The sequence below is a fragment of the Periplaneta americana genome, chromosome 10 (assembly GCF_040183065.1).
Source record: "Periplaneta americana isolate PAMFEO1 chromosome 10, P.americana_PAMFEO1_priV1, whole genome shotgun sequence".
Taxonomy (NCBI): Eukaryota; Metazoa; Arthropoda; class Insecta; order Blattodea; family Blattidae; genus Periplaneta; species Periplaneta americana.
In genome coordinates this window covers 74,738,875-74,762,232 of record NC_091126.1, presented here as the reverse complement: position 1 = coordinate 74,762,232, position 23,358 = coordinate 74,738,875, and the positions used below count along the sequence as shown (strand labels likewise).

Genomic DNA, 23,358 nt, shown 5'->3' with positions numbered 1-23,358 from the left:
GAATTCGACATTGAAAAACGAGATGGCAAATTGAATTTACTTGAATATTATTTACAATTAACGCTAATTATTATAGTAACAGAACATAACCTTCTGCGACAGTATTGGATTTCCAGCCTCCATGACTTTTCGCTAATTCTCTTTCGATTGCATATCCGAGAATAATCGATACTTGCAGTTTTATAATGGTACAAAGCTGACTTGTTAATGGCTGAACACCTGTAAGCTGAGTTATCATTGGCTGAAAACACCTGTACTTTAATGAGTAGGTGTACTTTAATGACATGCATTAAAGGACTGCTACCAGGTGTATAATTACTACATTTCGGCATGGTCGAGTATAAACAAATTTATTTACCTTAGTCAGCTGCACTCAATACCACTGCTTTGCTTGATATCAGCACCTACAATCTGTCATTATTTTCCATAGAAAATGCATGTGCTTGACATAGAAATTCCTTCCAGAACAAGTGCCTCCACCTTGCATAACACTGTTTCTTCATGTCAGTCATGATGCAGAACTACCCACTCATAACCCACTTTAAAAGGCGACTTAAAGTGACCCATTTCCATAACCAATTCTAACATGTCTGGTCCAGAAGTAGAGAGCAAGACTTTGTCCGAGGCTCTGCTCAGCTGAGATTTCATATCCTCCTTGGGCTGACTATCTGGTTTGTCTTTTGAGAGGTTTATTCCCAACTGTATGCAGGATATACCCTGACAGTTTCTCGGATACATTTCGCCAGAGTAGAATCTTGCTATCATCAACTCTGAAACTAGATGACTGCACAGTCGATACAGTTGATTGAAGGACATGAGATTCAGGTGTAAGGAATGCAAAACGAAATAAGTTTTTTAATGGAACAGGCCAATACTGTTGCTGTTCCAGTCAAGTTTTCGATGACAATGCATAACATCCGACAAAATGATAATGTACAGATATATTACCTGGATAAATCATGGCTCAACCAAAACCATGTGAAGACTAATGAAGAGTTCCAATTAATATGTTGTATGTATGTATTTATTTACAATGCAAGTGGGCAAGCACCTGGTGGCAGTGGTAAAACCCGGTGGCAGTGGTTAGGGAGATTAATAATATATCATTCAGATTTCATAATGCAAGATGATATTTCGATCAAAGATGAAAGTCTCCTCCTGGATGAGTGTCAAAAATCTATAGTGTGGAGGGTTTTAAAAGAAATATTAGGGATGAAATAAATATTGGAGCCCATAAACGAAAATCTGGAGAGTCTGATTCTGATGTGATTCCAGTAAAAATTGCAATTAAGTGAAATTCTTCTGATTGTTGCTTACAAACTTGAAAGTTGAATACAGTGAACACTCGATAACTCGGACCCCGATATCTCGGACTTTGGATAACTCAGACCAAATTTTTCGAAAATAAAATATAAGAAAATATAAAAGAAGATTGACAACTTTTTCAAACGTTCTGCTGGGAAAAACAACAACAAAGTGGCAGATAAATCACCATCATGTTCCTATAATAGACCAATCGAATTACAGCAGACTCTGATTAATGCACTTTGTCCACTATCTGTGTTATTTGTGTCTCTGTTTTACCTGGTATGTATTGATAACCTTGTTGCATTAAAGTTCAGTACCGGTATAATATTGCTACCGTATAGATAACATATGGTGTTAGTGTTCATTCCTACATACAACTTTATTTCCTTTCGATAAGATGGACTTTTCGTAACTCAGACAGATCTCCGTCCCCTTTCGTACAAGTTATCGAGCTTTGACTGTAATGTGTTACAGTTGAAAAAAAAAATGTTTAACATTTGATTTTATGATATTACTGCATTTATTTGCCTACATATATTCAAAGTTTACATCGTTAAAACTTTCCACAAAAGTTTCTCAAACAATCAAAATAGAAATGCTCATACATGTAGAATTTGCTTCATAAAGATGTTCATTCGATTTTTCATTGCATATTCGTGAATTATTGATAATAGTTTAAATTTTCCACAAGACTCCAAACAGCACTGACAACAGTTAGAACTTTGTATCAAAATAAAATAAATATATTTTATAGTGAAAATATATAATACAAGCAGAAAATTTACTTATTTCTTTCATTCATGCCTAGTGATTTAAATATCTATAGCAGGATATGAGCACGCACATAAAGGTATTTTAGCCTTGGAAAAATTTAGCTGTCTGTTACTGTGCAGAGACCTGCAGCTCCATACGGCAACGAAAATAGTTAAGGTGGAAAGGCTGTGCACAAACAAATGACAAGTGGACCGCAACACACAAAAAAACCACATTTTACGTATGATGCTTAAAGCCTCTATTTCTACAAAAGCGACAAAAATAATGATTTCTATAAAAATATAATATTTTCTCCTTATTTGCTTAATAAGAAAGAAAAACGAAGGGCAGAAAAGACTCGATTAATGATACTAGATACTAATACTTTTACCATTGGAAAAGTAACACTGTTTCTGTTCCATTCCTAAACATTAACTCGAAATACAATACATAAATTGTTCTTTCGGTCAATTTATTTACTTTTGAGTCCCATATATAGCCTGTTACTGTTCTACTACAAACAGGAATAAAATGTGACTCAGTTGTGCGACAACTTACTCAAATTTAATGAAACACCAGTTACATTTAAGACACATACACTTTGATAAACACGAGTTTTTCCCCATAGAAGGTGATCTATGTTTTTGTAACATTATTAATGCCCTGATGGTTGAATTCGGTCATCATAGGAAGTGGCCATTAATCAGTGACTAACAAAATGTTCTTTCTCTTTACAATGTCAATAAATTGCCTTCAATTCCATTACTTCACGAGACAGATTTAAAATAAACATATGGCGCAAAGTCCACGATCTAATATCATAAATTCCAAACATCAAATTAGTACATATGCGAAAAAGTGGTAAAAGAAAAACATTATACTGTGAAATAGTACGAAAGAAAGAGAAATTCATCCTAAGCAAATCATTGCAAAACTTGTCCCATTAGCAGATACCTGTCCCACTGAACATAAAATTAGAATTAATGAACTAGACTAGACAAAGAAATAAGTAGTCTTTGCTATTTGTGGGATGTATTGGTAAATTGTCGTGTACTAAAGTGAAGAAAGCGAATTTCATTGCGTCTCAGATAAGGAAACTTCTAAAACAAGAAAACCTAAGTTATTAAATGCAGAAGTAACAACTTGGTGATCTTTCAAAGCAGTAATACAAATATTTCTTGGCTTAGACAGAACGAAAATTACAACCATTTGTGACAACTCTAGTAAAAATATGTCGTCGTGACATAACTTTCAAATTTAATTTCCTTCACTCACACTTGACACTGCAAATAAACAAGAGGAGTTTTGACCAACAATAGAAGTCTTCTCTCAAAATCGCTGGAATCATGTAATAATGAACTATCAATGGTTTCCTATAAGGGAGAACAAACTGAATTACAAGACAAACTTTTCGAGGGACAAGCATTTATAAATACAAACCTAATTTTTGGTAGGCCTATACAATGAATAAAATTTTTCTTTAGTGTTAATAGTACTAATAAGATAACATTTAAAGCATTGTATTCTGTTAAGGTTATAACATGAAGTTACATAGAGAAAGGATTTTTCATGTTTTAAATGTATTTCAAACTAGATTTAAATATGAGTTATAGTAATTTACATTCAGTATATTAATTTCCACAGGGATCACCTTTTTTATGGCAGATACACATTTTTTTCCTTTCTTAGCATGTACAATAAGAAATACAGTTACCATTTATCATATCCCTGTATAATAGTAGCCTTAGCCATATATATTAAAAAGCTGAAGAAACTCACCACAAAATGTATGATGAAAGAAATTCCTCATGAGGTTCGACCAGGTCTCACTCATACAGCCTGACTCCAGCTCTGGAAACCACTTGTCCTCTAATGAGACATCTCCATGCCATTCGAGAAGATTCCACTGCGGATTCTAGGAGCTGAAACCACCTCTTCTATGATGAAACATCCCTATTCCAGTTGAAGAGATACCACTGAAAGCACTTGTTCTATGATGAAACATACCCCGTCCACACCTGTGGAGTAACGGTTAGCATGTCTGGCCAAGAAACCAGGTGGTTCGGGTTCGATTCCTGGTTGGGACAAGTTACCTGGTTGAGGTTTTTTCCGGGGTTTCCCTCAACCCAATATGAGCAAATGCTGGGTAACTTTCGTTGCTGGACCCCGGACTCATTTCACCGGCATTATCACCATCTCATTCAGATGCTAAATAACCTAAGATGTTGATAAAGTGTTATAAAATAATCTACTAAAAAAATGGAACATCCCTATTCCAGTTGAAGAGATACAACTGAAAGCACTTGTTCTATGATGAAACATCCCCAGTCCAGTTGAGGAGATTCCACTATTGTGGATTCGACTTTACCAACTGAAATTACTTGTTCTGTGTTGAAACTTCCCATTTCAGGTGACAAGGTTCCACTCTCGCAGATTCTACACCAGCAGCAACTAACACCTTTTCTATGTTGAAATATCTCAGTGCAGTTGAAAAGATTCCACTATTGCAGACTCGACTTCACCAACTGAAAACACTTGTTCTGTGGTTATACATCCACATTTCAGTTGAAGAAATAATGTCGACTCCAAGAACTGAAGAGATACCACTGTGAGCTCCAGGAGCTGAAAGCACTTGTTACGATGAAACATCCCATTCCACTGAAGTGATACTACTGTCGCTTCTAGAAGCTGAAAGCACTTGTTCTATAATTACACTTTCCCATTCCAGGAGAGAAAATTCCACCGCTGTTGACCGGACTCCTGCAGCAAAAGATATTTGTTCTATGATGAAACATTCTCAGCCCTGTTAACAAGATTCCAGTGTTTCAGAATCAACTTTAGTAACTAAACGAATGTTTCATGACGAGACTTCTCCATACTAGTGAAGAGATTCTACAATTGCAGACTCCACTCCAGTAGCTAAGTAACATAACCATTTCCAGCAGCCGAAAACACTTGTTCTAAGGTGAAACATTCCATTCTAGTTAAAGAAATGTCACTGTTAAAGACCAGATGCCAGTTATTTAAAACATTTGTTCCATGACAAAGCATCCCCATTTCAGTTGAGGATTCCATTATTCCAGACTGGACTTTATAGCAGCAGACTCCACTTGTTCTATTAGACTGGACGCACACTTACCAGCAAAACTGCTTTAAACGAAAATGTTTTAGCTTAAACATGTTTTCCCAATGATTAATATAGGAATGCCGCACACTTATCTAGCACGATTATAATAATGCTCTACAGCATGTTTAAGCAAAAAGCAAAAAAGCTATACAGCATGATTGAGCAAAAAGTAAAAATGCTGTGCAGCATGATACAGCAAGTTTGAGCAGAGCTGGGACTGCTCGTAGCACAAATGCTGACCATTGTTTGAAGGCAAAACATTTTGTTATGCGCATGTGCTTGCAATATGCAGGTGACCCTGTCGACATGGTTTGCTGTAGTGTGAAATTATTACAACAGGTATAGCAGTATCTTGGGTGAATGAGAAAATATTAATTTGTGACCATGGAAATAGATGGTGAAAAATTATTAGTTCTGGAGGAACCGAGATCTTCAATTTACAAATTATACATTTAAGGATCATCATATTAAGGATCTGATTGAAAAATTGTGGCAAGAAGTGGCAAATGAAATAGATGGTGCTGCAAGTAAATGGCTACTTTATTATTTACTAATCTATCCAAGGAGTCTAGCTGACATACAGTTTTCCTGAAGGTCTTTCGATGGAAGTATATAAATCCATTACATTTTACAAGTAATTATAAATAACTATAGTTATTTCCATTATAGATTATAGAGGTCTGCGAAATTCTTAGGCCTGGCTCGGCACAATATGAACCAGACCCAAAATCCGAGATTATCTTAGAAAGACATGGAGAAGTACAGAATTAATGCACTGATCGTAGAAACAAAATAAGCTACTTAAACTTATTTATTTTGTTACTGTGAGCAGACTAATAGCTAAAGCATAGGCCAGAGGGCCACAGGGTCAGGTACAGCTGCTAGAGGTTATTACTCCAGTAGCAGCATGAGAAAGAATAATCTCTCACTCTCCCAGGTAAAACAAATAATTTGTTTCTGTAGGACCAAAAAATTAATCTCTACATAATTAATCATTGCTCCATGTCTATGACAGTAGAGACGAGACAAATCCCATTATGAATACGAAGTCAAACTAAACAATAACTTCCTGTACCAGTAGTCTATTGTTCGCCAAGTGGACATCTATTCGTGCATGCATTAAAACCTCGTATTATTTTTTTAATCAGTACATACAATTCGCGAAAAAAAAAAAAAAAAAAATTCGTTTCTTTAAGGCCTGAGCCCGACCTGAACCTGACAAGCATAAGTGAATTTCAACCCAAGTCCATCCAATGTCATAAACACTACAACCACATCATCCTCCACCGCCATTGCAAGACTAATTTCTGTTTTTGTTTCTAGTCTGCCATGGCTCTAATGTACTCAGAAAAAGCAAACGTTTTTCTTTCTAGCAAAAACACTCCAATACGAAACAAAAATGTTGTTAAGCAAAATGCTTTTTGAAAAACAAAATTGCTTTCGGTTACAGCAAAAACGTTAATGCTTTAAGCAAAAAAGTTTTTGCTTAAAGCAGTTTGGCTAGATAAGTGTGCGGCCAGCCTTATAAAATATTTTCATTGCATTCAGAACAATCTACTTTTTCACACTGGGTTTCAATAATTGAAAGAACTTACTGCATTGTGAAAATATTCTCATTGTAGTTAATCAGGCCTAAAAAATTATCCATTCTTGAGCAAATATAATTTATGAAGGCTGGAAAAGTAGAAATTTCTTCTGTAGTTAAGCTTCATAACTGCATTTGAAGAAATGCCACTTGTATTCTGGACTCCAGTAGCTGTAACTAAGCATTCCAGTTGTGAAGATTCCAGTGTTGTATAAAGGTATCCAGTGGAGAAACACGTTCTATGATGAAACATCCTCAATTCATCACGGCAAGCTACACAACAGCAACTGAATTTACTTGTTCTTTGATGAAGCATCTTCATTCCAATTTGACGGATTCCATTGTCTCAGGTTGTATTCCAGCAGGAAAGTTCTGCATGACAATAAATTTCTCTGCTATTAGTTAACTGTATTACATAGAAAGAAATTATGCCAGAGAAACACGACTGTGTTTAATGTTACTAGTAAAATTCAGGACAACTTTCTGAACACAACAAACGCAAAAGTTATATTTACTACCTGTTTCAGCTCACATTACTGGTAATGTCTTCATGAACTGACTGTTAGTTACACATTGTACAGTCACCATAGAAGAACAGTCTAACAGTCTATGTATGATCTGTCATCTGTGAGTCAGTCTGAGTATGATCAGTAGGCCTTGGCTGCAGTTGTGTTGTGTTGTGTTTATAATTTGTTCAGGCATTTTATATTTTATTACTGATTAATTTAGTTATAACAGAAAATGTAGTGTGCACTGAATTAAGTTTAGTTTCATTTTATACAACCGAATTTGTAATATAATTTACAATGCGAGTGTGGAATTATCACACAGAATATAATGTGAAACTGAGAGTGAATTTGTGACAAAATATGGAAACTGCTCCAAAGAAGGAATCATCTCCTAAAGTTTGTATTTCTCAAAACAGGATGAAATTCTGTAGAGATAAAGAAAGGGGAGATCTCTTTTTCAATTAGAAATTGGGTTAAAAGAGCAGAAAAATTGTAAGCATACCGGGCAGCAAAGCTCATGCAGAGAGTGATTTCTCTTACGAATAGTAAGTGAAGAGATGTTGGAAACAGGAGAATGACACATCTAATCAAACCAGAACTGCAAATCAACTTCAACTACTCATGTAGGGGATTTTTACAATTTATTCGAAACTATTACGCAAGGCAAAAGTCTCAAAAATACTTTTAACTTAAACCTAACTGCTGAAGAGTAGAATAAATTTCTTTAGTACCGCTAACTGAATTATATAATTTGTCAATTTTCTGTGTGAAATATTGTAAGTCGCTTAATCTCCAGTATTTTCTTCAAAAACAGTTGGCAACCCTATCTCCAACACTTATTTAATTGGTTACATAAATGTCAGATTGTAGAATAGCTATCCAGCAATCAGAACATAACCTCAAGACGGAAAAAAAAAAAATGCGTATTAGGATTAACTAAAGTGAAAGTACTGGGAAGGATATGATATTACAATGGATTCCAGGTAACTGTAGGATAGATGGCAATGAGAAAGCTGATATTTTGGTAAAGAAAGGGACAAAAATAACACAAGCCCTACACACAAGTTTTCTAATGAGTCAATTAAAGAACTAAACTAAGGCCACCAGCATACTTCATTCGACATTGTCCTTGACAGGACGATTTTGTCTCGACTTTTTGATGTGATGGTGATTAGTTGATTACACTCATTGCTATGAGGCTGCAGAACACTGCATCAGACATTTGTCGGAACATTCGTCTGATTCAGTATGCTGCAGCCTCATAAGAATATATGTAATCACCGTCACATTGAATGGTTCAAGACAAAACCGTTCTGTTCCAGACAGAATATCCAATGCAGTATGCTGCTAGTCTTAGAAACGTCAACATTAATTATTCTACGAAAATAATGAATGGGAATGATAATTTGAAATGAAAAATGGGAACAACTGGATAATATGCATGGTAGAGCAATGTCGATAGTCGACATTACTCACTGGCCACTAGTCACCACGCCATACTGAGCCATGTCAAACAAAAGACAATCGAAATGGTATAGTAAAATTCGTGACTATATTCTAAATAAATCACTTTATTAGTCAAGTGCAAGGTTTATGCAGTACAATGACCATGTTTTGAATGCACTAAAAGAAAATGCATATGTAGTAAGAAAACAACGAAATAAAGAGAAAAAAAGGTGTGTTTCACGGAATATCATTTAAATAACGGAAAGTAAATTTCCGGTTAATGTTTTCCAAAGCATTAAGTACGTAATTATGACCGTGTTGAAGTTTTCTTTGTGGCCTAGAGAAAATACCTAGCCTTTTACGAAAAGAAACTTTTAGGGGCCATGAAATTATTTACTGCTTTAATTATATTACGGTTTATCAATATTACGAAACAAAAACTCTCATAAAGGCCATGACCGACTAGAAATGTCGATACCGAAGAGATAAATCCATTCGGCTGTGATGAAACAAAAGAAAATGCGAGAGTGATTTTAGTTCGAGATAAAATGGACACACAATTTTGATGACCATACTGTTAGTAACTGGAGATCGCTTGTAAGAATCTGTCTTAATCTTTTACATAGAAATGTCGTTCAAATAAATTGGTGGTCCAGGGAAAAGTCATTGAAATAGATGACAGTAACAGTGATGCTATCTCTCAGTAATGTTCAGAACAAAGGAGGTAGAGAGAAAAAGAAACAAATTTCTCCTTCTAATGACACCACAGACGAAAGTCATGTTCTTATTTTGGAAACATTGTGTATTTAGTTAAATTTGGTCATAACCGTAATGGCAAGGTTCAAATCTACAGTGCTAATTCTCCAGTTTAGCGGAAAAATGATTATCGACAATCCTAAAATTATACTTAAGTTACCATGCAAATCGGCTGTTGGTATTTTAAGACATGCAACTCTCCATGATTGCATTGTCAGCCACCTTCATAAATTTACTACGACCATCACCACGACATTTGTTATGTTCTAAACAGAAAATATGGACATGGAATATATCACATCTTAAGCTTTGAATATGTATCCAGAAATGTTATTAAATACTGGGAAGGAAAGAGGGTAATATCATTGTTGTTAAATCCTGAGCATTAGACATAGAAAGTACCAGGATGGGCAAAAGTTGGTACCTGTACAATTGTTAATATTCTCTTTCATGACTCCAATTTGAACACTTAAGAAAATGAACTTAATTGCTGTTATTAGTCGTTCTCTGGATATTGTAAGTTCTTATTATTAGTATTCACATTCACTTTATAATGGTATTATAATGAACATAACTGTATCCTACTTTTGCCTATCCCAGTATATTTTCAAACCACATAAAAAACATGCCATTTATTAAAAAAATAATAACAAAATAACAATGATAATATGATACAGAATATCTGCCATGTTATGCTGCAACAGTTCTTTTTAGAAGACAGATTGAGTGATGTGTTGTCAATATTTCAATTTTCGTATGGATACACATCACTTATGCTGGACTACTTGAGCTGTTGTAAACAGATGTTTTCTAAATTGGGTAATCCTCTCAGCCTATATGAACATATTTCAGATTTATAAGATGCAGATATCGATCAGAATGTTATGTCACATTACAAATTCATTATAGGTAGGACAAAGTTCCTCCAACACAAACCATTTTCTTGATCTTATTATGACGGGAAGTGTATCCATTATGCCATCTGAAAAAATTAGTCGAAGTATATGTATGAGCATCTTGGCATCACTTATCTCAATAAATCATAACATGCATGGTAAATTAAGCAAGAACATTTCACTGTCACGAAAAAAGTAAATGACTTTAATGCTCCAATTTTACAGTAATTCTCAATGCAAATAAATCTGTTTCATGTTTCACGTCATTAATTGAGCTGCTCGTTCGAACATAATGGTAAGCGTCACTATCGTGTATTTTGGTATCTTCGACTACAATTGTTGCTTTTGGCAGTTCCTATGATAGACCTTGGGTAGAAATTTCGAATCTCCTCAATGGATGATAGGGGGAGGTCATATGGTAAACACCGGTTGCCGCAAGTAGCAGGAACACAATGGTAAGTGACAAGTAAAATGGCTGCTGCTAAGAAGAATACTTGTGCATCTCCTGTGATCGTAACCGAAGTACACGATTTTGAAGATGAGAATACTTTGATTGAACTTCACAACAGTGATGAGGATCCCGAATACATTGCTCATAGTTCTGATGACTCAGAGACACGTAAATTTGCATTTTAATTGTAATATCCGCATTTTGCTAACATAATGGTAAGTGCATGTACTTACATTATGTTTCTGAAATCCGCGAATTGGCATATTATTGCCATATGTCTTCTGATTTAGGCTTCAGAATTGATCAATTATTGTAAATATATGATTATTATGATAATAAATCATAATATTAGTAATAAAAATATCGATGATGATAATAATAATAATAATAATAATAATAATAATAATAATAAGTATTATTATTTATATAAACAATTATATAATTAATCATAATAATGCTTGCCATATATAGGTGACTAAGGACAGAGAGAAAATAAATGAATAACACGCTGCTGGAAATGATATCGGTGATGAAAAAGCAGGAGAAGAGACAAAGAGACCTTCTCAGAAAAGATTCAAACATTCTTCACAATGTAAAACGACGCAAAAGAAGCTTAATATGGGTGAAGAATTGTTGAACAGAAGAAATATGTAGGACCAGACTCTATGATATGACATCTTCCATATGTCATCTAAAAAGGCTTTTGTCTTCAGAAAAGGGACTGTTTATGAACTAGATGTCAACCTAAGGGATGTAGGCTATGTCGATTGAAGGTCACATCAGAAAATCCATTATCAGTATTTATCAGTCACACATTTTGTAATTATATCTGGTATTAACTTAATCTTCGAAAACGTGGAAGGCAGAGTCCAGTTCCTGCACTTCAGCTGAAATATGATGGACCCAGATCAGTCGAAAAGAAAAATGTTGCTGATATCTTGTCTCTCCTGGAGTATGTCCCACATATACATCACACATTTTTCCTGTCACTTATACTGACATGTTCGGAAAATGGGCATGCATGTGATTTAAGTGATGAGTGATAACTAGGGCCAGGATTCATATGCAAATGCGTATATTTACAGGCTCTTTGGAAGTCATGCAAAAACAGTTTTATATACGTTTTGAACATCTGTGAGATATTTTTGCATATTTTGAGTGTTTCTGCATATAATAATCTATTTTGCATACATTGTAGCATATTTTCAGGATTTTGTTGCACAAATCGCCATACATGTATATCCAAACTTCGATATTTTCTTTTCAGTTTTTTTTCAGTATAATATTTTCTCTAAGCAAACAAAGGTCTATTGTAGCCTCATATGAAGTGTATTCACTCTGCCAGTAACAATCAACTATGATGCCGTTGATGCGAAATGTTACATAGACGTTTGTTCTCATTTAAGATACAAATATTCTCACTTGAGAGAAAAAGCCTAACAGTATCAGTCCAAGGACAATTCTGTGTGGTTTGTGTGAATTTGCGATGCCACCTACAAAATCAATGGTCATTGATGCAATGGATGAGAAGGATGCAGCAGCCATTTTTAAAGCAAAAGATTGCTTCAACAATAGCAGAATAAACGAACAGCTGTTTTATGTTAAAATGAACTTTACAAAATTTCCTGAGTTCATAGCAAATCTAGAAACAAGAGGAATGCCACTCAATGAATCAATACAAATTGTAGAATCACTAACATATAATCCGCAACCACAGGCATCCACTGATGAGGCTGTCAAAGGAAAATTAGATATGGTGCTTAAAAAGAACTCTGGGTATGCCACAGTCCTCAAAATAAAGAAGGTCATGTGCCAGGAAAATATTGATTACATGAACTTGGAACTAACAAATTCTCAAGTCTGTGCACTAAAATTTTGTCCAATTACCTCATGCGATGTTGAACACTCATTTCCTGCTTTCAAAAACATCCTTGCAGACAATAGGCAATCCACGACAGTAGAAAATCTTGAGAAATTGTTAATTTAGTAGTGTTTTGCAGTCAAAAACAATCTAAAAACACTCTATATACTACATATGTACAATTTTTAGTGAAGTCGATAAACCTGACATAACAATCATTTTTTGCTTTTCTATTTTTTTTAATGTTAAAAAGTAAAAATCTATAACCATGGATTGATGATTAAAACTCTTTTTACATGTTACCGATACTTGATATGTTAAATAAATTGATTTTGCATGTTTTAGCATATTTCTGGTTTGATTTTGCATATATCAGACCTTTTTTGTGCACGTAAATCCTGGCCCTAGTGATAACGTATGTTTCAGATATGACTAATAACTATTTGGAACTTCACTTATATGACGGTGAACCTTTGATTTTGAGTAACACAATGGTATCTCCACTACTCTCTTCCAGTTTTTTCAATATACTTGACGTGTGATCCTTTGTTCTTTGTTTTATTTCAGTAATATTATGAAGCTAGGATGATGATAAAACATTTTTAGTAAAAGACAGAAGTCTGAATAAAATTATTCAGATTTATGGAACAATTGCAAATTTATTTGCGCTGTATATTAAAACTTCCATAATGGTACTTAACATTTTGTTCCCCCGAGCAGCTCATTTCTAAACTGCTGTGTTACTGAAAAAAAAGACAAAAGACAATGACATGCGCTACCACCTTAGGAGTTGCACAGGAGGAAAAATTGGGCAATAAAACTATGTATTTTATTTTTATTTCTAATGTTATAACAAATAGTGGTACTGATGAGTGACTGTCCAAGAGATTCTTTGTAGTACGCTGGTAGCACAATTGCGGGCAGTAAGTGCTCCTTATAGATAAGGTTCTGTATTTGATATACGGTCTTACTAATAAAAACTCTATATACAGATGTTTAACTGTCTTATACTTACACAATGAGTAACTCGTTTATAAGTCGTGTGTAAATTCCTTACTAATAATCACTACATTCATCGTGTGTAACAGTATAACTGTTAATGCAGCTACGTCATAGTTTCGTCATTACTTCATTACAAAAGGTAATAGAATATCTGAGATTCTCTATTGCATCCGGTAGAGCGCTCTAGTGTGCCATGTTAAGTATTGATAGTACCACTGGCTCTGATCGATTACACACTATATTTTGGTCAAAGAGTACAAGCTACAGCAATATTATTCTACTTATTCTGTGCTCTTTGGTGTGTTCTTCTGTGGTTACAAGGCATCTATCATCATAAAATGACATTCGATATGAACAGCTGTTAGAGAGGCAGCCATTTTTTTCTCTATATACAACGCTTAAACAAGGGGTTTCGTGTATATAAGTACTGCAAAGCAATTCCCATTGTATAGTTGCAGACTGTTTATACATTCATCGCTTATGCATGGTTTGTTAGTAAAGTTTTCTGTCTCAACTCTGCATAAGTGTCGAATAAAAACTATACACGGTTTATTAGTAAGACCGATAATGTATAACGTTAGTACAATCAGTAAGAACATAATTCAAGATGTGTACTCACAGAATATGCACTAAAATGAAGACAAATCAATCCATTCACCAAGAATTTCATCTTCATCCTCAGAATCTTGTATCTCATAGCACTCTTCTGCAATGAAAACACAGACATATTTCTTATCACAAACTTACCGCAAATCTAGAAATAAACGAAAAATGACCTAAAATGATTTTTTACCAACGTAATAATGGGATGGAAATTTGAAACAAAGTTAAAGAAACATTCGTTTTATCATCATTTTTATGGACTCCTTATGGCATGAGTAGTTATTTCGACTTGTGCCATGTTTTTTCTGCAATGCAGTACAGAGATGTATTCCTTTGTCACTGTTCAGATTTTCACAAATAAATTGTTTTTACCTTAGTGTGGCATCTAGTCCACTCCAGAGTTTGTAATATTTCGTCTGTGATAAATTAAATTTATGCAAATACAGTCAAACCCCACTGTTATAGTCCAACATTTACGTTTTCCAGCATTTATACAATTTCTTTTCGGTCTCTTCAGATTTCTAAGTTGAAAAGTTCTCTCAGTTTACACAATTACTTTTCCATACTCCTGAAATATCTAAAAGTGGGATTTAACTCCCTTGAGACTTGAAAGCATTGCCTGTTATAATTTGAAAATGTGCTAATGTAGCTTCTTGTAGGAGCAGTTATTGTCATTTGCCTATATTTTAATATTTTGTTCTCTTTAATTTTACTCTACATAAATCAACTTTTTATAAATTGATACATACACAAAATAAAATGCAATAAAATGCTGGTACAGTTTAAAGAACCAGTTTAAACCGCACAATAGGCATGAATTATTTCATGCACAAGCTACATTGCTGTCATTACTTAAAAGTAAAATGCTTCCCACATATCTTTAACATATAATTCCTAAGAAAATTGTCTTAGTCTTAAGCTGATATAATAATTAAAAGAGTATAAAATGTAAAACTCATTATCTATTCTAATAGTTATTCACTATCTAGACAGATATTTAGTGACTACCTGTGGAGTTTAGTGATACAGAGGCTCAGTTATGAAGAATCGAAATGGAAAGTAAAAACTCTGGAATATCAGAGTGACAAGTTATGTATAGTCAGAAAATACACTTACTTCGATTATTTATTAAAATTGAAATAAATAATAGAAAAGACAATTAGAACAGTTCTCTCCTATAGCTGCCACACTAGTTATTACTGAACTTCTAACACGAAGTACAAATAGCCTTGGAGATTATTTTATCCACATTTCCTCATTTGAACAATAGAAAAGAAATAGAATGCCTAAAGTAGTTAACACATACTTAGAGTAGTATAATGTATATAATATATGATACCTCTGACTGAGTTTCTACCTGCTATGTACATCCATTACCAGGCACTTGACAATATGTGTCATAGGAAGAACAATTTATGCATATAGAGTGTTAGTTGGGAGGCCAGAGGGAAAAAGACCTTTGGGGAGGCCGAGACGTAAATGGGAAGATAATATTAAAATGGATTTGAGGGAGGTGAGATATGATGGTAGAGACTGGATTGATCTTGCTCAGGATAGGGACCAATGGCAGGTTTATGTGAGGGCGGCAATGAACCTCCGGGTTCCTTAAAAGCCAGTAAGTAAGTAAGGAAGAACAATTTACTGTTTGTATACATCTGAAGTGTGATTAGAGTAATATGTATCTAGTTAGCAAATGTATGCAAGAAAGGGGGGAAAGGAACTGGCCACCCTACCCCATTACCTCCTGGGTTAGTTGTTGTATGAGTGATGCCTTATTGGTGTCACTTGCGAGGTTCAAACCTGTCTTCGAGCAGTCGATTAGACAAACATAATATATGAAGACTACAGGGGAAAAACCTGTTAAGTCACGTTTTATTATTTTTACAGGAAAGCAAGTTGAAAATTTCAAGGCCCATTATATTCAGAGACTATTGCTTTCACATTAAGATTCCTGTTTACCCCGTGTTATGAAACACGCAACACACACTGAACGAGTCAAAAGAAGATAACACGACCAGAAAGCTTGCTAGTCTTATTCCATCTCTTTAGTCAGTTACAGTTGCCACAATGAGAATATGAATCACGAGGGTAGTTTGCATGCAGTAAGGTCAGAATTGGAAGAGCAGCTTGCTTCTGGCGTTTACCTATTGGTAGAAAGACAAGAAGCAAATGTGAGAGAGAGTATTCCATGTTCAAGTTGGAGTAAATTTTATTGTGTTGTGGAGGCTGAAGGTAAGAAACCAATAGCATATTATCCAAAATGTAAAAAGTGTGGTATTTTTATAAAATGCATAGCAAACAGTACAGAATTATTACGTCATGATAACAGTAAGTGCAGATCATATGATGCAAATATGTCTCTGTCAATTGATAAAACAGACAGAGATAAAGTTTAGGAAGCAGAAGCTCCAATGTGTGCTCAAGATGGTCGTCTGAACAGGGTTTCTTAGCCCTTTGTCACACTTTAATGAATATTGGAGCTAAGTATGGGGAAATAAATGTCCATGACGTCATTTCTAATCCAACAGCTTTTTCCAAAACAGTTAATGTTACGACAGATAAGCTGCGATTGGAAATAGTTCCTAAAGTAAAAAATACAATTGCTAAAAACATATGTGCTGCCACTACAGATATGTGGTCAGATGGCTACAAGAAAATTCACTACATTGCAGTTACAGCACACTATATTGTTGAGTCCTGGCATTTAAACAATGTATTATTATTTGTTCTCCCTTCCCAGACATTCCGAAGACTGGAAAGAATATCCATTGCGATATTGCGGAGCACATGGCTGAGCTGGACATTACGTCCTAATCTTTAACATTCATCATTGTAAGTTATTTTACGACGGTTTAACATCAACATCTTAGGTTATTTAGCGTCTGAATGAGAATGATAAAGCCGGTGAAATGAGTCCGGGATCCAGCACTGAAAGTTACCCAGCATTTGCTCATATTGGGTTGAGGGAAAACCCTGAAAAAACCTAAACCAGGTAACTTGCCCTGACTGGGAATCGAACCCGGGCCACCTGGTTTCGCAGCGAGACACACTAACCGTTACTCCACAGGTGTGGACCCTAATCTTTAAAAATATTGACATTTGTTATGGACTGTGGTAGCAACATGATAAAGGCACTTAACGGTAACCAACATATGGATTGTGCAGCGCATAACATCTAGACTGCTTTGAGGTACAAACTTGATGACAAAGTGTTAAAAACAGAGATGCCAGCAGTTCAACTGTGCATAGATGCCACCAAAGTTCTATTACTAATTTTGAAAGAAGGGGGCTTCTTTGTCGTCTGAGCAAGACACTAAAATTAAAGTGTTCGACAAGATGAAACAGTTGCGTGGAGATGTTTGATTCAATAATTCTCAAATATAAGACATTGAGAAAATTTTGGAGGAAGAAAATTTGAGTCATAAACTTTAGGGTTGCGATCCTGGTCTAACTCAAGCACTAATAAATTTCCTTGGCATCTTCAGAGAGGCTATGAAAAACATGAAAGATGATAAAGAGCCCACTTTACATCTAGTGCTGTTATGGTCTTTTCAGCTTCAGAAGCATTGTACTTTTGAAGAGAGAGATGCTGAAGAAATTAAGTTTCTGAAGACCAGTGCCCTAAGAGTTTTGAAAGAGAAATTCAAAATTGACTTGCTCCATAAGAGAGCTACATTTCTGGTACCAAAGTACTGAGTGCTACATAATTAAAATACACAAGAACGACAGGAGGTAGGCCTACACAATGCTGTTAAAGGGATGTGCTTGGAATTGGAAACAGGAAAAGGAAGCATCATGTCAATTGAAGACACTTCCTCCTCAGCATCAAAATCTTGCAATTTTGAAGACTGGTCGGATGACGAATCTGAAATGTATTATAAAGTTGATAACTATTTGCAGAACAAGTTCATTATATATAAATGTTTTGATATTTTGCCATGGAGAAATGGTCAGAGTCAACATTATACTCAGTTAGCTAATGCTGCAAAACGAGTGTTCTGTATTCCAGCTATCAGTATCTCATGTGAAAGATGTTTTGGCTCTGCTGGATGTATCATTTATGGTCGACGTTGTAATTTGAATGCTCACCATCTCAGTGATCTTGTGTTCCTGTATCAAAATAAATAACAGTAAAAGGGCTCTACTTAGATTCCATATAAATATCTGTTAAGTCTCGTTTGCTGTTTATTTGAATTTAATTTTTATTCTGAACACATTTTTGTTTTTTAATGAACTGACAAAAAGAAAAACAAAGAGAAAATAATAAATTAAACAATTTATGTGTATAAGATATTCTATATTTTGTCTAGTATTCTCATCATCATACGAAAATATATTATACTGATTGTATTGTCTGTTTTCAGAATAAATTTTACTTTATTTTTGTGTAGTTTACATTTATGTCATGCACTGTTATTTCATTGTTAAAAATGAGGAATAGTGATTTTCATTTCATTTCATTTTAAAGCAATGCTTCAGTCATGAATAGAATGGCAATAAATAAGTTTATTTGTTTGATTGTTATGTTTATAAATATCAGAACTTACAAATTATATTTTATGTACTATTATTATCATTATTATTATTATTATTATTATTATTATTATTATTATTATTATTATTATATTCATTTTCATTATAAGTTCTTTACTTATTTAAGTTGTTATGAGATATAAAACTACAGTATATTGAAAAAGATTTCATTTTTATTTTACTGTTTATTAATACAGTTTCTGGACTCTTGTCTCTTACATATACGAACTCTAACGCTACGCCACAAATTTTATATAGATTGTAAACCTTCTTTCTATTGCATTCACTGATTTTTGAGCTCAGTGTACCCCTTTCCCTCTCACTAGCTAGAGCTGTACCTATGTAAGGGGCCGCCCCAGCCCAGTACACTTGTATTGACAGAGAGCAAGGTCACTAACTGCAATAACAAAATGAGACAAGCATATCGAAAAGCATGTTTGCAAGACTATTGTTTCGATACCGAAACAAACAAAATAATACGAGAAAATAGGTGAAATTCAAGTACTCTGATTATATTCTATTGTATTTCGGTTATCATTCCTCAGATTTCTTTGGACCAATGAGGTTGTTATTCTGTACAGTTAAACTAAACAAATATACAGTACCTAAGCTATTACATGACATCTAAAACAGAAAATCGATAATTTTGAACTTATCACGTTTTTCCTCTGTGCTCTTTATAGGAAAGTATTACCCAACCAGAATGTTATCACCCATGGGAGAAATCGGAACAGATCTGTGTACACATTTGACCGTCCCCCCAACAACCCGCGTCTTCCTACTGATGAAAGATGACGTAGTGTATACAAACAGCAGCGCCATCAAGGCCAGGAGTAATAACATTCTGGTTGGGTTATACAATGTGCAAATTATTTATGATTATATTTCCTAAATGTGTTAATTATAAGACAGTCTAATTATGACCAATTATGGGGACAAAGAAGTGGAATGTAGGTACAGGAGCAAAGAAAATTGGCTCACAAAAGTGAAAAGTTTGAGTATAACTGATACAGAAATAAGGGGTAACAAAAACTTGAACTGAAGCAGATTAATTTGTTGTTTGCTTCAGCTTTCTTAAAATTTTTGTAACAGGTATTATTAAAAATTGTATCATGATATCTTCATACAATTGATATGCTGTCATCATCTAACTGACTGTCATGTCAAGAAGAGATGGATATGAACATGTCTGGATATGTATATTTTTAAGGAAACATTTAGATATTGTTATGAAATGAACTGGGAAACAAGAAGAATAAAAACATCACTGTGTCTAAGCATACAGTAGTGTGCAAATTAATCCGAACAACGTAATTACTTATGCAAAAACACTCAAACGGGATAAAAAAAAGGATCTAAGACATACCTCAGTAATCTATGTGGCCTCCCTCGTTCCTAATAACAGCTCTGAGACGATTTGGCATGGATTCCACTAATTTCCCACAAATATTCTTCATTTTTTCATCGCGAAACCGTACACCAATGAGGGCAGAAATCATCTTCTCCTTTGTAGAACAATCCATTTTTTGCATTCTTCTTTTGCAAATTGACCACAAGTTCTCAATGGGGTTGATGTTGGGTGAGTTGCCTGGCCAGGGAGTACCTGAATATTCTTCTTGTTGAAGAATTCTGTAGTTTTTCGAGACATATGGCATGGTGCCAGGTCTTGTTGGAACACACCTCTGCCGTCCGGAAATGATTTTTGCAGCTGGGGTACGATTCTGGTTCCCAATAAGTGAATATATTTGTCAGAATTCATCATTCCCTTGATAGGTATTAATGCTCCAGGCCCTTCATGTGTAAAACAACCCCAAAACATTACTTTAGGGGGTATTTGGGTGCTTGTTGGAGATGAGCTGCTGTTACTTTTTCGGATCCTTTCCGTACATAAGAAACACGGTGGCCGTGGACCTCGAAATGAGACTCATCGGAAAAAAGTACATTCTTCCAGTCATTCACTGTCCAGTGTTGATGTAATTTTGCCCACATTAAGCGTTTTTTGCACATACTGTAACAGGGGTTAGCAGTTGCTTCTTAATAGGCTTACGAGCCCTTCGTCCAGCTTCCAAAAGCCTACGCCGCACTGTTGTGACGTAAATATTCGCTCCAGTGGTAGCCATTAACTCGCGGGTTAAGTCGACAGCAGTTAATCTAAGATTTAATTTACTTTTCCTGACAATTAAACGATCATCTGCAGGTGAAGTCTTCCTTTTCCGGCCACAGTTCCCTTTTTTCTGGGGTGTGATGGATCCAGTCTCCCTGTATCGTTTTATGATCGAATTAACAGTAGCCAAACTGATGTGACATTCTGCAGCAATTTGCCTCTGTGTCATAGAAGAATTCTCTGCTAATGTTATAATTTTAGACCGTTTTCATGGAGTTGTATCCATTTGTGAAGACGACAGAATGTACACAGGATTGCAGTATTAAGTCTTCAACACAACTGAAATGCTTATAAGTACAAAACGACAGGCAAAATGTCACATATTATAAAAAAAATAATAACGACAGACCTTCAACAATGGAATTACACGTACTACAGATGTCAATTAAAGTGGTATGAGCAGCTGTGAGGCCAACAATGACAGAAAATGTAACAATATGTCATGTTCGGATTAATTTGCATGCTACTGTAAAAGATCATGCACGCACACATGCGCGCACGAATGTTTATGATATAGTAATGGAATATACCTGTTATGTCTTTATCATCCTCAACACCCATCCCTTTTGTACTTATCTCTGATGGTATTTTGTTATGCCTGTAATTAAACAGAAGACAATAAAGAAAACACAGAAAATGATAAAAAGATGAACTAATAACAGCAAGAGAACTGAACTTATGATATGTAATCACAAATTTTCTGCATTGTGCCAATTTCATGAAATAAAAATAATTGCCATTACTTACATTTTTTTGCTTTCTATAGATGCAGAATCTGCAAGAGAAAAATTGAATCGATAAACTAAACTAATTAAATTACTGCTTAAGGTACTTATTTACAAAGAGATATTGATATAAAGTTAGCATTGTACCTTCATTATAAACAAAGTGAAAGAGGTCACCATGGAAAAAAAGTATGTTATTTCAATAAATAGTTGCTCTGTGTTTGTGGATGAAGTTTAACCGAGTTTATATACTGAATTTTTTAAGAAATTGTATAGGATAAACAACTTACTTTTCTATAAAGTTGAAATCATTCACTGTTAAAGTACCTAGTTTTGAATGGGTTTTCTGGCAAGGGAATTTATACACATAATGGTGGATACATTGAAGGATCATTGTTCCTTGTATGCCACCATAAAAATCGTGTTGTGGAATTTAAGATAGGAAGAACTGAGATGAGACAATTTCTAAGTTACTTTGTTGCTATTTTGAAGACGATCCTTCTAACGTTTCAGATCATATCTAACTGTGAACGAAACTTGGATTTATCACTACGTTGTAGAAATGAGAACAATTAAAATAATGGAAACACTCCAGTTCTATATGTCAACAGAATTTCGCGTTAAAAAATCGGCAGGTCCTTGCCTCAGATTTTTTTACTTGGTTATTTGACGATGCTGTATCAACTGCAGGATTATTTAGCGTCAATGGAATTGGTAATAGCAAGATGGTATTTGAGGAGATGAGGCCGAGGATTAGACATAGTTTACCTTACATTCGCCTTACGGTTGAGGAAAACCTCGGAGAAAACCCAACCAGCTAATCATCCAAGCAAAAATCGAACCTGTGCCTGAGCACAACTCCGGATTGGCAGGCAAGCGCCTTAGTCAACTGAGCTACACCTGCATCAGATTTCTGGGACAAAGAATAATTATTACAAGGTAAAATTGTAATGATAAAGTATTATTCTTCATTACTAAGTAATCTTTAGGAAAAATTTTCAAAGTTGTGCTGCTCTTGGAAGACAATACATCCATTCACAAGTCCCTTACTGCCAGGGGCGTATTTTGCGGACTACCAGGGCTACCGGTGGTAGCCCAAGGAAATTACAAAAGAAAAAGTTTATAATATAACATAATGTAATAATTTTGTATTATTAGTTTTACCATAGTAATTAAAATTAAAGTAATTGTTAGATTTATATGCGCTCTCTGCTCTCGAAAAGAAACAAGTTGTCAAGGCGGCATCGCTGGAGAAACCGCTTGCTACGTGAGGTAGCCTGTGACCGTACCGCGCACGCTGTCCTGTAGCACAACTGCCCGTCCCCCCCGCTCCCTACTGTTTCTATCGTGCAGTGTAGGCGGGTGAGTTGCCGCTCTCGTGATCGGTTTCTTCGAAGGTGCGAAGCAGCAATACGCTTAGTACGCTAGCAATTGAATGTGATTGTGTTCTTGCAGTGCATTATTTTAAATCTGTGATTTGTTCGAGTGTCTAAGAGTTATATTAATTGTGAATTATTAAGTTTTTAATTTCTCAATTAAGTGATATTGTGAAAAATATGGCAGAACAAGTTTCTGGAGAGGTTTGTGTTGAAAATGACTGTGTAATAGAAGGTTTATTAAAAGTGCCTTTTAACCGTCG

At 34.9% G+C, this 23,358-nt stretch overlaps 2 protein-coding genes across 5 annotated transcripts in view; both read right to left on the bottom strand.

Annotated features, from left to right (window-relative positions):
• The window catches only part of LOC138707785 (solute carrier family 41 member 1-like), a 64,315-nt gene extending 59,725 nt beyond the window's left edge, over positions 1-4,590 (bottom strand). Inside the window, exon 1 of the mRNA XM_069837693.1 lies at positions 3,841-4,590. Coding sequence (XP_069693794.1) covers positions 3,841-3,895 — 55 coding nt within the window. The 5' untranslated portion in view covers positions 3,896-4,590. The remainder of the gene's footprint in view (positions 1-3,840) is intronic.
• A 5,494-nt stretch (positions 4,591-10,084) lies between these two features.
• Positions 10,085-23,358, bottom strand: part of LOC138707784 (cell cycle checkpoint protein RAD17-like) — a 52,997-nt gene continuing 39,723 nt past the window's right edge. For 3 of the 4 annotated variants that reach the window (XM_069837690.1, XM_069837689.1, XM_069837691.1), the window contains exons 12-15: positions 21,742-21,769; positions 21,525-21,592; positions 14,314-14,400; positions 10,085-10,466 (exon numbers count right to left, since the gene is read on the bottom strand). In XM_069837690.1, coding sequence (XP_069693791.1) covers positions 14,324-14,400; positions 21,525-21,592; positions 21,742-21,769 — 173 coding nt within the window. In that variant the 3' untranslated portion in view covers positions 10,085-10,466; positions 14,314-14,323. Of the gene's footprint in view, positions 10,467-14,313; positions 14,401-21,524; positions 21,593-21,741; positions 21,770-23,358 lie in introns of those variants that run through there. The other variant, XR_011334361.1, reaches the window with a different exon arrangement.